The sequence below is a fragment of the Rhinatrema bivittatum genome, chromosome 1 (genome assembly GCF_901001135.1).
Source record: "Rhinatrema bivittatum chromosome 1, aRhiBiv1.1, whole genome shotgun sequence".
NCBI lineage: Eukaryota > Metazoa > Chordata > Amphibia > Gymnophiona > Rhinatrematidae > Rhinatrema > Rhinatrema bivittatum.
In genome coordinates, this window is record NC_042615.1 from 141,924,885 (window position 1) to 141,938,514 (window position 13,630).

General features: G+C 42.5%; 1 protein-coding gene across 2 annotated transcripts in view; it reads left to right on the forward strand.

Moving 5' to 3' along the window:
- SCFD2 (sec1 family domain containing 2) overlaps positions 1 to 13,630 on the forward strand; it is a 641,446-nt gene that overhangs the window by 313,206 nt on the left and 314,610 nt on the right. Inside the window, exon 6 of one of the 2 annotated variants that reach the window (XM_029587632.1) lies at positions 3,071 to 3,094. The exons of the other annotated variant lie outside the window; for it this stretch is intronic. Coding sequence (XP_029443492.1) covers positions 3,071 to 3,094 — 24 coding nt within the window. The remainder of the gene's footprint in view (positions 1 to 3,070; positions 3,095 to 13,630) is intronic. 2 annotated transcript variants of the gene reach the window in all.

Here is a 13,630-nt window from a genome sequence, read left to right on the forward strand (position 1 = left end):
TTGTTGAGAATGATGTGATAAATATGAAGTGAACCATGAGATCAGTAAACCAGCAATACCAAGAGAACCCTCCTGGAAAGAAGGATTGAATGATCGATGGTACTGAAGGTAGATTAAATATCTAAAAGAATGAGAACAAAAGAAGTTCCATGATCAAAGCCCTGTCAAATGGATTCAAAACTAGAAAGAAGGAGCATTTCAGTATTATGAAATTGTCGAGACCCAAACTGATATGGGTCCAAAGTGGAATTAGAATCAAGAAAAGTGGTAAATTGATGAAGTACTGCATTCTCAATTATTTTAGTCAAATATGATAAGGATGAGATGGGATGATAATTTGAAAGTACTCAAGGATCAGCAGCAACCCTCCTCAGAATTGGGCATACTCATGCTCTTTTCAGTGAATCAGGGAGAGACCCAGCATTCAGCGAAGTATTGATAAAGAATGTGATAAAGTTGGCTGATTCAATTTTAATTAGTTTTAGCACAGCCATGGAACATGGATTAAGGGCACTAGTTGTTGAATTAATTCTGTTAATGATGGAAATAATGTCCCCCTCTGAAACGACTTCAAAATGTTTCCATCTTGTTCCTGCAGATAATACATTTATTTATTTATTTATAAAATTTATAAATTGCTTTCCATGTCTTACAATAAGATCTTTCAAAGTGATGTACAACAGTAAAATATAATTTAAAACAATAAAAACAAACCAGTTCACAATATAATAAAAACATCTGTAACAAAACAAAATACATAATCAATTACATTATTCATAGAACCCATTAAAATAGGTTGCAAAAGTCTCTGCTAAATTTTATCCAGGAACCAGCGGAAAGTTGTTAGAGGGTACTGAAATTGAATTGATAATTTGCTTAACAGAATGAAAGAGTTCTCTTGGGTTATATAATGGCCAGTAGGCAGACACGCTCAGGGATTGGGTCTGGGTTTCACCTTTACCAACCCCTTTCCCTGCAGGGGGCCAGCAGGACTTAGGTGAGGATCCAATGAGCGAAGGAAGTCCAGGAGCATGCCAATGGTCAGGCAGCATATAGGGGAAAGTAAGATACCAGACAAAGGTTAAGGCAGGTAGTGTTCAGGCAGAGTCAGCTAACAGGCCAAGGTCAAGCACGAGAGATCAGTCCCAAGAGGAAGCAAGGATCAAGGCAAGGAGAAGAGGCAGGAGAGAGCCAGGCAAAGGCAGGAGCAGAGGACACAGAAGCAGGAACAGAGGAGGCACATACAGGATCAAGAACAACAGGGTAGCAACGCACACTGCAGAGCAGGAGGACCTGTTGCTGAGACGCTGACTGGTCGCAAGGGACTTCCTTATATACTCATGCAGGATGTGATGTCGTCGGCCAGCACTACAGGAAGTCCTGGCTGGAGGACCTATAAAAGAGGTTCAGATCTACAGGAAGTTCAGGCATGTTCTTTGAATGCAACATGATGCCAGAGGCGCATCAGATTAGCGGTTAGAGGTGTCATACCTACCACAGATAAAAACACACTTCTATACCTCCCACACACAGATAGCGACATAAACATCCATACACCCATTCCAATTCCCCATACAACCCCACTCACCTACCACCCACACACACATCCATATCCTCCATATATACCAGTTACCCCTATAACACACAACCTACATGCACGCACCCCACTTACCCCCGCACAAACCCATAACCTCCATATACTTGTACACGTACACACTTGCCCATGCACAGACACAGCCACTCATGCTTTCACATAGATACTCATTATTCTCATACAATTTCACTCATCTGACATTCACCATGCAAACACAGACTCTATACCACTACTCACCTGTCCCCCTCCTCCCTTCACTCACACATATCCACACACAAATACACAATCCACACATTCCACCTACCATGCATACTAAACACCACCCACACACACACACACACACACATCCCTCTGTACATAACTCCACCCATGCACATAAACTTCTGCAAACCTCCCAGACCCCCATTACTCCCACTTCATTGTTAAACTCTCCACATCCACAGTCCAACACAAACGCACTTCTACAAATCTATATTGGAAAGCATTTTGGAAGCCATGCCTCTGATTGTGTTTTCTACTCAGTTTTATATACCGGTACTTTATGATTTACTTTGGATAGTCAAGAGTTTTTTGTAATTGTTCATAAAAAAGCGTGGATTGATGAGAACCTCTTCATTCATAATGGGAAAAGTAATTTGTTCTAAAATAATCCAAATGTAAGGTTTCTAGGGCAGTTGACCCACTCGCTTTTGATTGAGTTGGTAGGACAGTTGCTCATTTTGCTCATCAGTTTCTGGAAGGATGATAATCAGTACAGATTGGATTATAGAAGTGTTGGGGAAATCATATTTTAGTAAAAGTATCTGCACAGAGGACAACCATTAATGTATATCTTCTTTACATTCTAGTTATGGTGGTTGTTCCTGATGCGTCTTTCAAACTGCTGACCCTGAAATTCTTTCTAATCCCTTAAAAGGAAATATTAAAATATACTACAGTAGAATTAATGTGATACTTGAGCATTATAGTCTAAATTAGGTTTTTATAGATGAGACAGTGAGGGTAGAGATGCAACCAAGAAATAGCACATATAACTTATAAAATATCATGTTGTATCAATTTTACCCTGATAAATTGTTTCAACCATCTGTCTTAAAGCTTTTGGTCTAGTGAAAAGCAAAATGCATGAGCCATAATATCTACACTTTTTCCATGTAAAGTTCATCTCTGACCCCTAGTGCTAAATATTTGTCATATTGTATGGATCCATAGTAATTACAAAGCAAATATGTAAATTTGATGTTTCCTAATTTCCTATTTAAATAGTGATTGATATTGTAATCAAATTCTGCACGACAAATGGAAGAAGCAATAGAGTAAGATTTACCACTAACTGAAAATAGTATGATGAGGCTAAGTCTGTATGCAGTATCAAATTTTAATATTAAGCCAAATACTTATTACAATGCTATATCTCCAAAATCAGATTCAGAGCTTAATTGTTTATTTATCTGTTTTTTATATTCCAATTTTCAGCACTTCAAAGCAGATTACATTCAGGTACTGTATTTGTGAATGACCCTCAGGATAAAATAACTTTCATGGTATTGTTTTATTTCAAATGAAACCAGGCATGCTGTGTTTTCCTCTGTATGTGTTTTGCAAATCATGTAATTACATCATTAACAATCTGACCCCAAGATTAATCAAAATGCTATAATATCACATGGATAACACCCTCTGTAAGAGAAAGGGGCATGTTTAGAGTAATTTTTAGAATTATCGCACCATGCAGTAACATAGCACTTTGCATAAGTAGTATCATGTGGTGCGGTAACGTTTACGCACCCCGCAATACTTCTATTTCACAGCTCACAAAGGAGGGAGAAAGAGAGGCTATAAGGCCTTTATAGTAGTCAACTATTTATATCTCTATAGGAGGGCTAGCTAATAGCTCGAGGTGAGGTGTTGGCGGTGGTTTAGGGGCCAGTTTTACGTACAGAGTGAGACGTACGAACTACACAATATACCTCAGAAAAGATCTGACATCAATTAGAGTGAGGAAAGTCTCACAAAGATGAGATTTCTGCCATGTTCTCTTGTCCTAGCTTGATGGACTCTGTAACAGGATAACATCAAGCTAGGGTGAGATAACATAGCTATAGTCATATAAATAGTTAAATACAGTGAAGGCCTCCCCAGAGGCACGCCATCTCTCTTTCTCTCTCCTTCTCTATACTCCTCTCTCCCTTTCCCCTCTTCCTCCCCAAACCCAGAAATGGCCGAAATGCAATTTGCAATATTTATCGCAAATTGTGTTACAGCCGTTTCTAGCATATTGCACAGCTTAATGCCAGGAAAAAAGGTATAGTTATTTCCAGCATTTAAACCATGTGATAGCATGTGTTATGCTATCACACGGTGCGATATTGCCCCTCATTTTAATTAATCCAGTCCAAACCACTCCCCAATCCCGCCCCTTCAAAAAATTTGCATTTGCGCTGTGCGATAATACAATTATTGTATGCGTTATGGCATTATATACTGGCAGCGGAGTAGAACGCCATGCCGGTAGAGCACACCGGCAGCTCGATTTGGCTGTCAAAGAACATGGGTCCTAGCAGCCAGAGAGAAGCTGTGCCAGAAAAATATGCTGTGCTGCCAAGCAAGGAGCCTGGGTCCTCTATTTGGGAAACAGAGCACTGCCCTTGTTGGTATGGCTGCCAGGAAGCAGAGTGCCGCTGATGGACCTTACCAGCATGGTTGCCAGGGATCTCAGGTCCTGTCCAACCAAGAAATGCAACAGATGCTGATGGAGGAGGTGGGGGTTATCTGGAGGCATAAGGGATGTAACTGGAAAAAGGAAAGGGGTAAAGAAGGAGAAAGGAAGCCAGGGACAAGTTGGAGTTTGGAAGTGCAAGGTAAGGGAAGAGAGAGGAAGGAGAATGAATGAAAGACCTTGGTTTCATACATTATTTCTGACATTTAATGACAGGCTTTTCTACTAGTTTAAAAGTACAAATATCTTAGTTTTATATCGAGAAAAAGAAAAATATTATGTGCTAACTCAGCTGTACATAGTTCATTGTGTCTTCAGAAAAGTAAATTTTAAATATTACACAAAAATAAGAGTTGTGTATATTTCAATTTTCCCCAAAATTTCCATTTTCCCTGAACACACAGAACAAAAACATTTGTTTTCTCATCACTACAAATTTATACCACACCCATCTATAATCTCACTCACACACAGAACCATACCCCTCAAAAACAGAGCCCCACAACCTTGCCTCACAACCCAGCAGAAGCCCTACAAATACAAACTCCCAAGCCACTTACAGACATAACAACCCTCACACACATCCATCCCCCCCACCTACACTGTCCACATACTCAACCTCCACCTAACACCCTCTCACAACCACATCTGTTATCAATGTATAGCCGTATCCCATGAATACCCATACCCATGAATCTTCCAGACCAGTCAGATCTGCCTACAAAGGCACTCTCTACGCCCCCCAGTAAAGACCACCTTTAGGAAACGCGCCCTATCCACCGCTGGTCCCTCGCAATGGAATGCTCTTCCCCCAGATCTCAGGCAAGAACCATGCCATCTAACATTCAAAAAAAATCTCAAAACTTGGCTATTCAGTCAGGCGTTTCCTTAACCAGAGGAACCTCCCACCAACCAGGAATGCTCTCTTCTCCGTTCTGGTTGTACTCACTATCTGGACTAGAGTGGACTGCTCTTAATAGCATATTATCAGTCATAAGCTCTATTTTATATGTATTCGCATTTATTGCTTCAAGTCAGATTTTGTTCATTCAACAGTTTCTCTAATAGTAAATTTAGTTCTATCCTGTTCTCCCAGTTCATAAACCCCTGTTCATTGTAATGCTTTTTGCAATGTTTTTGTTTCACTGTAAACCGATATGATATGTAATTTCTCTACATGAATGTTGGTATATAAAAGTTCAAAATAAATAAATAATAAATAATATCCCCCAGAAATCACGCAACCCCTCTTAACACACAAACCTTATACAAATAAATCCACCCACCCAGCCACACGTGCAATCCCCACTCACATCTCAATAACGACACAACTGCACACAGTCTTGTACCTCCTACAAATACAAAAACATACATCCTATACCTAACCACATTCTAACAACCCCCATACATGCCACACCCCTGTATATACCCCATTCTCCTCAACTCTCTCACCCTACCACAAAACCCCTCTAAGCCCATGCACATCCCTTCTACAAATCTAAGCTGGAAAGCATACCCAAAGCCATGCCTCTGGCATGACTACCCTACTTCTGATTTTGGTCTCTGATGTCTAACCATGCTTTGTATCCGTGTTAAGCATATATTGTATGCCATTGCTTTAAATGCTAAAAATATTCTTCTACTAAACAAATATGGCTGCCCTGTGTTGTTATTTATTTTGTCTTGTGATAATAGCAATAAAGTTTTCTCAGCAAGAAACACATGCTAATATTTTTAACAACAAAATAAGGTTCAAAAGTGCCATCCTAACTAGGTGTCTTCTCTCATTCAACTCTAAAAGCAAAAATCAACCATGCCATCTGGCATTGTGTTCAGTACAGCTTAAGGAAAATAGTTTTTAGAGAAAACACACATACACCACAAAGACAGACTGAAAAATACATAAAAGCTTATATTCACACATGTTCTTTGCCACTAGAAATAAAGGGAAGCACACATGCTGGCAAGAGGCATTCTCAAAACCCGATGTTTTCATAACTTTTTGCTGTGTCAGTTCTTTCTTGGAGGTTGTGCAACTATACCATTGAATTTTCAGTGATTATAAAAAAAAAAAAAAAAAAAGTCTGTAAAATTACAACACACGGTACTAGACTATCATTTAAAATCTCTAAGCAGCTACTTTAACTTTTCAGTTTTCTTTTTTAACCAGAAAACACTTCTAAGAACCTCTGTATACTAGCCCGTTGCCAGGTTCCACTCCCAAAGGCCATTAGATGTAATTAAAGGGTCCAGTGAGCTGTACCATGAGCTAAAATTTATCCTATAAAGGTGCTAATTATATAAGTGAACAAAAGTTAAAACTAGAGAGAACAAGCAAGCAGAAAGGAGCCACTCAGTACTGAATTATCTATAAGTAGGGGGTTAATTTATCTGTTATATTTGCCAAACAATAAAAAAAAAGCATTTTTATGTCACGGAACATCAGACCAGCATAGCATATGTTATGCAATGAGTTCTCTCTCTCACTGGCACCATTGCTGTTATTTCTTCCCTGTAAAGCTCACATTTCATGACAGTACAGTCTTCCTACCAGTAATTGGTGCTAGGGAGGTAAAAAAAAAAAACAGTGCAGTGGGGTAAGAAAGCCCCTTCTCTACTATTCTACCTGCTTCCTCAGGTCAGTAGCAGAACAGAAAAAAAGCAGTGAAATTGAAAAAGGTAGGATAGGAAGGGAAAAAAAATACAAGGGAGGGCAAGAGAGGAAAGAGAGGCAAAGTAAGGGCAAAGAAGAAAAAATACTGGAAAGAAATGATGAAATATAAAAAGGCATCATGTTCCTTAGGAAAATAAACTCATGAACAAAGAATCATGATAGGAGGTTCAGAGGAAATATTTCTTTTACTGAGCGCAAAGTGGATGCCTGGAATAATTTTACCAGCAGAGGCGATAAGAACCAAAACAGTGCCAGAACCCCAACATCCTTGGAGTAAAAACGGAGGACAGTGATTGGGGCAAGGGAGGGAGATGAATAGAGACAGCATCTGTGGTAACAGAGTGGATAAGGACAACCGGGCAGACTCTGGGGGAGGGGGGGTGCAAATTGCCCATGTACAATATTATTATTTTTAAAAGGGGAAGGAAGAAGAGAGGGTGGTGGGTTGAGGGAGAAGGACGATGTCAGAGGGAAAGATGCGGAATGGGAGAGACAAGAGGAAGCATGAGGATGCGTAAATGGGAAGAACAAAGTTAGGGGAAAATGTTAGAAAAACATATAACAAGATAACAAGCGGGGAAAGGATTTTCCAGAGAAAAAGGAAATAAAATGGGCAGCAGTGCAAAGGAGAGACAACAGAATCAAAATGGGGAGGGGGCATAAACAGATGCAGGCACATTGGGAACTGTTAAATTGCACACGTTTACCCTCTGCTACTTAGCATGATTCATGTGTAGCCCTGATTGCTAAGCAAAAGCATAGGGCGAAACTCTTCTCTGCGAGGCACTGCATACCATAATCATTTCTAGCTATCATACGCCGGGCAAGATAAGCACAGACTGAATGTTTGTTCCAGGCTTAATATTATATATTTGAGCAGTTTCTATATCCCCCACCATGGTTATTAACAGGCAGCCCCAATCAAGGTAGGGATGAGTCTGCCCAACTGCTTCACAAATTTTATGGCTTTTATAATGTGGGGACATGACAAATCTGTAATTGCTCTTTCATGATGAGTGTGTAGCGTATGTTGTGTAGACCAGGGAAACAAATTCTTATTTTAGTGCATTTTGATTGGTATTTTTTAAATGATAGAAAAAAAAACATACCAGGGTGTGAAGACTTTTCAAGGCACTGTAAGAGGGAAAAAACACATATGAGAAACATAGAAATGACGGTATAAGAAGACCAAACGGCCCATCCAGTCTGCCCAGCAAGCTTTGCACATTTTTTTTCTCATACTTATCTGTTACTCATGTCTCTTAGTAACCTTAGGTTCTATTTCCCTTCCAGCCCCTCCATTAATGCAGAGAGCAGTGTTGGAACTGCATTTATGTGAAATATTTAGCTTAATTAGTTAGGGGTAGTAACTGCCACAATAAGCAAGCTACACCCATGCTTATTTGTTTTCCAAGACTATGTAATTCAGTCCTTTTTGGTTGTTGTCTGTATATAGATCCTCTTTTCTTCATTCCCCCTGCCGTTGAAGCAGAGAGTTATGCTGGACATGCATTGAAAGTGAAGCATCAGATTTTCTCCCCTGCCGTTGAAGCAGAGAGCCATGCTGGTTATGTGAGAAGCATCAGTCTTTCTCCCCTGCCGTTATAGCAGAGAGCTATGCTGGATATGCTTAAAGTATCAGTTTTTCTCCCCTGCCGTTAAAGCAGAGAGCTATGCTGGATATGCGTAAAGTATCAGTCTTTCTCCCTTGCCGTTGAAGCAGAGAGCTATGCTGGATATGCATTGAAAGTGAAGTATCAGGCTTATTTGGTTTGGGGTAGTAACCGCCGTAACAAGCAAGCTACTCCCTGCTTTTTTGTGAATGCAAATCCTTTTTTCCACATTCATTCACGTCAGCTAGACTTTATGGATCCACAGTGTTTATCCCACGCCCCTTTGAAGTCCTTCACAGTTCTGGTCTTCACCACTTCCTCCGGAAGGGCATTCCAAGCATCCACCACCCTCTCTGTGAAGAAATACTTCCTGACATTAGTTCTGAGTCTTCCTCCCTGGAGTTTCAAATCGTGACCCCTGGTTCTGCTGATTTTTTTCCGACGGAAAAGGTTTGTCATTGTCTTTGGATCATTAAAACCTTTCAAGTATCTGAAAGACTGTATCATATCACCTCTGCTCCTCCTTTCCTCCAGGGTGAGCATATTTAAATTCTTCAATCTCTCCTCATAAGTCATTCGATGTAGACCTTCTACCTTTTTGGTCACCCTTCCCTTGGGCGCCTCCATCTTGTCTCTGTCTTTTCGGAGATAGGTCTCCAGAACTGAACACAGTACTCCAGGTGAGGCCTCACCAAGGAGCTGTACAAGGGGATAATCACTTCACTTTTCCTACTCGATATTCCTCTCTCTATGCAGCCCAGCATTCTTCTGGCTTTAGCTATCGCCTTGTCACATTGTTTTGCCGACTTCAGATAGACATTATCACCCCAAGGTCTCTCTCCTGCTCCGTGCACATCAGCCTTTCTCCCCCCATCGAATACAGTTCATTTGGATTTCCACTCCCCATATGCATGACTTTGCACTTCTTGGCATTGAATCTCAGCTGCCATACTTTGACCACTCTTCCAGCTTCTTTAAATCCCATCTCATTCTCTCCACTCCTTCCGGCGTGTCCACTCTGTTACAGATCTTAGTGTCATCCGCAAAAAGACAAACCTTACCTTCTATCCCGTCCGCAATGTCGCTCACAAAGATATTGAACAGGACCGGTCCCAATACCGAGAAGGGAGAGAAGTTGTAGAATGAGATGTGAGAAAAAGATAAAGGAAGTAAACTTTTAAAAAGTGGGAGAAAGAATTGAAATAGAGATAGAAATCAAAAAGAAATTAAATTAACCAGACATGCACAGCAAAGATTGGAAATAGTTTTTAAGGAAATATTTACATTGAATCATTTGTATTCAAATATTGATGATGTGCCTTTTAAGTAATCTAGAACTGGATGAAAATGTGCCACAGGATTTTGCTTTAGAATTTGTAACCCTTGTTGAAATTATACTGTTGAGCTGCCGCAGTGGACTGAGGATCCCTGCCACGATTTTATGTGGGTAACTTTTTTTCCTGAGTAAAATTTAGCCATATAAAAAGAGAGATGGCGGAGGGGGAGCATTCTGGGGCATGGCCTCAGTTTATCCAGGTAGCCCCCATATTCATCCAGATAAATGTATCCAGAGGTTTAGTAGGAGAAATCACTGTGCTAACATTACCCAGGTAGCTTTATGTGGTTATATACAATTGCCGCATCATTCAGTATGGATCTCTATAGATTCTTCACCATGTAAATGCATTGCATGCAAAATTATCTCCATTAAATACATTTTCTTACAATAAAGATTTTATTTGAAACACATATTCTGTTTGTGAAGTTTTTTGTGGGTCCCAACAAGCATACCTGAATGGCTAAGAAGTTAAGCCTCCCTGCTCTGGAATGGAACAGCATCCAGTGCTCCCCATCATATGGGCCGATTCAGTAAAGTCCGCGGTGCGCGCACAGGCCACTCTCCTGTGCGCGCGATTCAGTATGCTAATTATACCCGGCGGTAAAACCAGGTAAAAGGAGACGCTAGGGCACTAGCGCGTCCCTAGTGCCTCCTTTTGGACCGGAGCGGCGGCTGTCAGTGGGTTTGTCAGCCGACACTCAATTTTGCCGGCGTCGGTTCTCGAGCCCGGTGACAGCCACGGGCTCGGAAACCGGACGCCGGCAAAATTGAGTATCCGGTTTTCGACCCGCGAGCCGCGGGCCGACTTCACATTTTTTTTTTTTAATTTTACTTTTGGAAAGTTTCGGGACCTCCGACTTAATATCGCCATGATATTAAATCGGAGGGTGCACAGAAAATCAGTTTTTACTGCTTTTCTGTGCACTTTCCTGGTGCCCGAAGAAATTAGCGCCTACCTTTGGGTAGGCGCTAATTTCTGAAAGCAAAATGTGTGGCTTGGCTGTACATTTTGTTTTCTGAATCGCACGGGAATACCTAATAGCGCCCGCAACATGCATTTGCATGTTGCGGGCGCTATTAGGTTCGGGGCATTGGACACGCGTTTTCGGCCTCTTACTGAATAAGGGGTAAGGGAAAACGCGCGTCCAATGGCGAGTTAACAGTGCGCTCAGACCGTACTGAATCAGCCCGTTGGTGAGGACAAGAGAACAGGGTTATATGTGTATGTAGCAGCAGTCATTTTCCCTATAGAAACATAGAAATGACGGCAGAAGAAGACCAAACGGCCCATCCAGTCTGCCCAGCAAGCTTCACACACTTTTTTCTCTCATACTTATCTGTTTCTCTTAGCTCTTGGTTCTATTTCCCTTCCACCCCCACCATTAATGTAGAAAGCAGTGATGGAGCTGCATCCAAGTGAAATATCTAGCTTGATTAGTTAGGGGTAGTAGGGGTAGTAACCGCCGAAATAAGCAAGCTACACCCATGCTTGTTTTACTCAGACTATGTTATTCAGCCCTTATTGGTTGTATTTCTTCTCCCCTGCCGTTGAAGCAGAGAGCCATGCTGGATATGCATCGAAAGTGAAGTATCAGGCACATTATGTTCCAGGTCTGAGCACACCACCTTCATGGTGGACCTAGGCCTCACCAAAACCTGGATTCCTTGTGCTGCAATGCATCAACAGGTACATTTTTAATCCATCGAGCTCATAAAATCCAGGTGCACCCAACACGCGCATTTTAGAAGGGGCCCAGGTGCACACGTAACTCCTGTTATGTACAGAGGTGCCAGGCTAAAGAAAAGGGGCGGGGCTTTAGGCGCTGGTACAGCGTTCAATTGCCGCTGTGTCAGGGAAGCGCGCGCTGACACTCTGCTGTCACGTGTAAGTCGCTACTGCTCCTGTTGAGGAGCAAAATATAAAAAAACAAAAAAAACAAAAAACCGGGTAGACAGGATAGGGATAGGGGCGGGGAGGAGAGGGGAAGTGGAAGGGGGGAGGTTAGGGTAGGGGATAGGGAATTGGGGAAGGCCACGATGCTTTGCCGTGAGAAATTGCCAAAGTCTACCCCCCCCCTTGTGTGTGTGGATTACAAAATCCGGCACGCATGTGTGCGTGGCCCAATGATTTTATAACATACGTGCGTCGGCGGGTACATGTTATAAAATCGACGCACCAGGAAGCGTGCCCACCTTAGAAAATCTACCTGTATGTATTTAACTGCTGGTTAATATTGCTGCGTACTGTTCTTTGATCTTTTTCCTAAATTTCAGTGTAGTAGTAGTTCTGAAGGACTCGAGACATGATTCCTCTTCACAAAAGGGGGACGTAAGAAAGAAGCTGGTACCTATAGGCCAATTAGTTTGACCTCAGGGGTGAGTATAGTGCAATTTCTAGAATCTAGTGGATTGCAAAATCTGAGGTTGCATGGGTTTACCAGAAGTAAGTCATATCAGACTTCTGATCAATTTCATTGATTGGGAAACCACAGAAATGGATCTGGAGCACTAGATATAGTGTACTTGGATTTTAGTAAGGCCTTTGACATGGTTCCACTTAGGCTATTTATTAATAATCTGAGGGCCCTTGGTATGGGGCCCTAAAGTGACTGACTGGACTAAAAACTGGTTGAGTGGGAGGCAACAAAGGGTAAATGCAGTTCCTCTCAGTACTTGGCTCAGTTCTTTTAAACATTTACTAAGTGATAGAACAGAAGCATTATTAAGAAAATTTTATCTTTTTAAAGATTATAAATTCTGTCACAGAGTAGACAGTCAGGAAGGTATGGATTGGAAACCATGAGAAGGGATCTAGCTGCTTGATCTAGATTCTGGCAACTAAGATTTAATGCTAAAAATGCAGCCATGCATTTGGGCTGCAAAAACCTAAGGGGCAGATTTTCAAAGGGGTTCACGCAAACCTGCCCCAAGCTCCCTCTGCACGCGCCGAGCCTATGTTGCATAGGCTGCCGGCGCGTGCAAAGCCCCGGGACGGGCGTAAGTACCGGAGCTTTCCTGGGGGGGCGTGTTGGGGGGCATGTTGTGGCCGGTGCATCATCGGGGGCATGCCGGGGGCGGGGCTGCGGGTGTGGTTCCGGCCCGGGGCGTTGCTGCGGCCTCAGGACCAGCCCCCGGACCGGAACATGGCGCACCGGGCAGGCGTAACTTTTGGAATAAAGGTAGGGGGGGAATTAGTTAGGGCCGGGGGGTGGGTAAGGTGGGGGGAGGCGGAGGGAACAGAGGCAGGCTGCACGGCTCGGCGCGTGCAGGCTGCCGATTTAGCGCAGCCTTGCGCTTGCCGACCCCGGATTTTAAAAGATACGCGCGGCTATGCGCGTATCTATTAAAATCCGGCATACCCTTGTTTGCTCCGGGTGTGCAAACAAAAGTACGTGCACGCACGCGTACTTTTTAAAAATCTGCCCCTAAGGGAATAGTACATTATAGGGGATCTGGGGGTGATAATTCCTGATGATGTGGACAAACAGATGTATAATATGACTGTTGCGGAGCGCTCGGAGAGCAATCCCACTCCTGGGAGAGGTGTGTGCCCTTGGGCCGCGGCTCGACGCCAGAGAGTCTGAAGAGGTGCCGCAGGAGGCGTGGCATGCCCGAGCATGGGCTGGATGGAAGCAAGCTCGAGTGAAGACTGGAAGACAGGCCCTCCTCCGGGCCTGCACGCTTCAGAAGA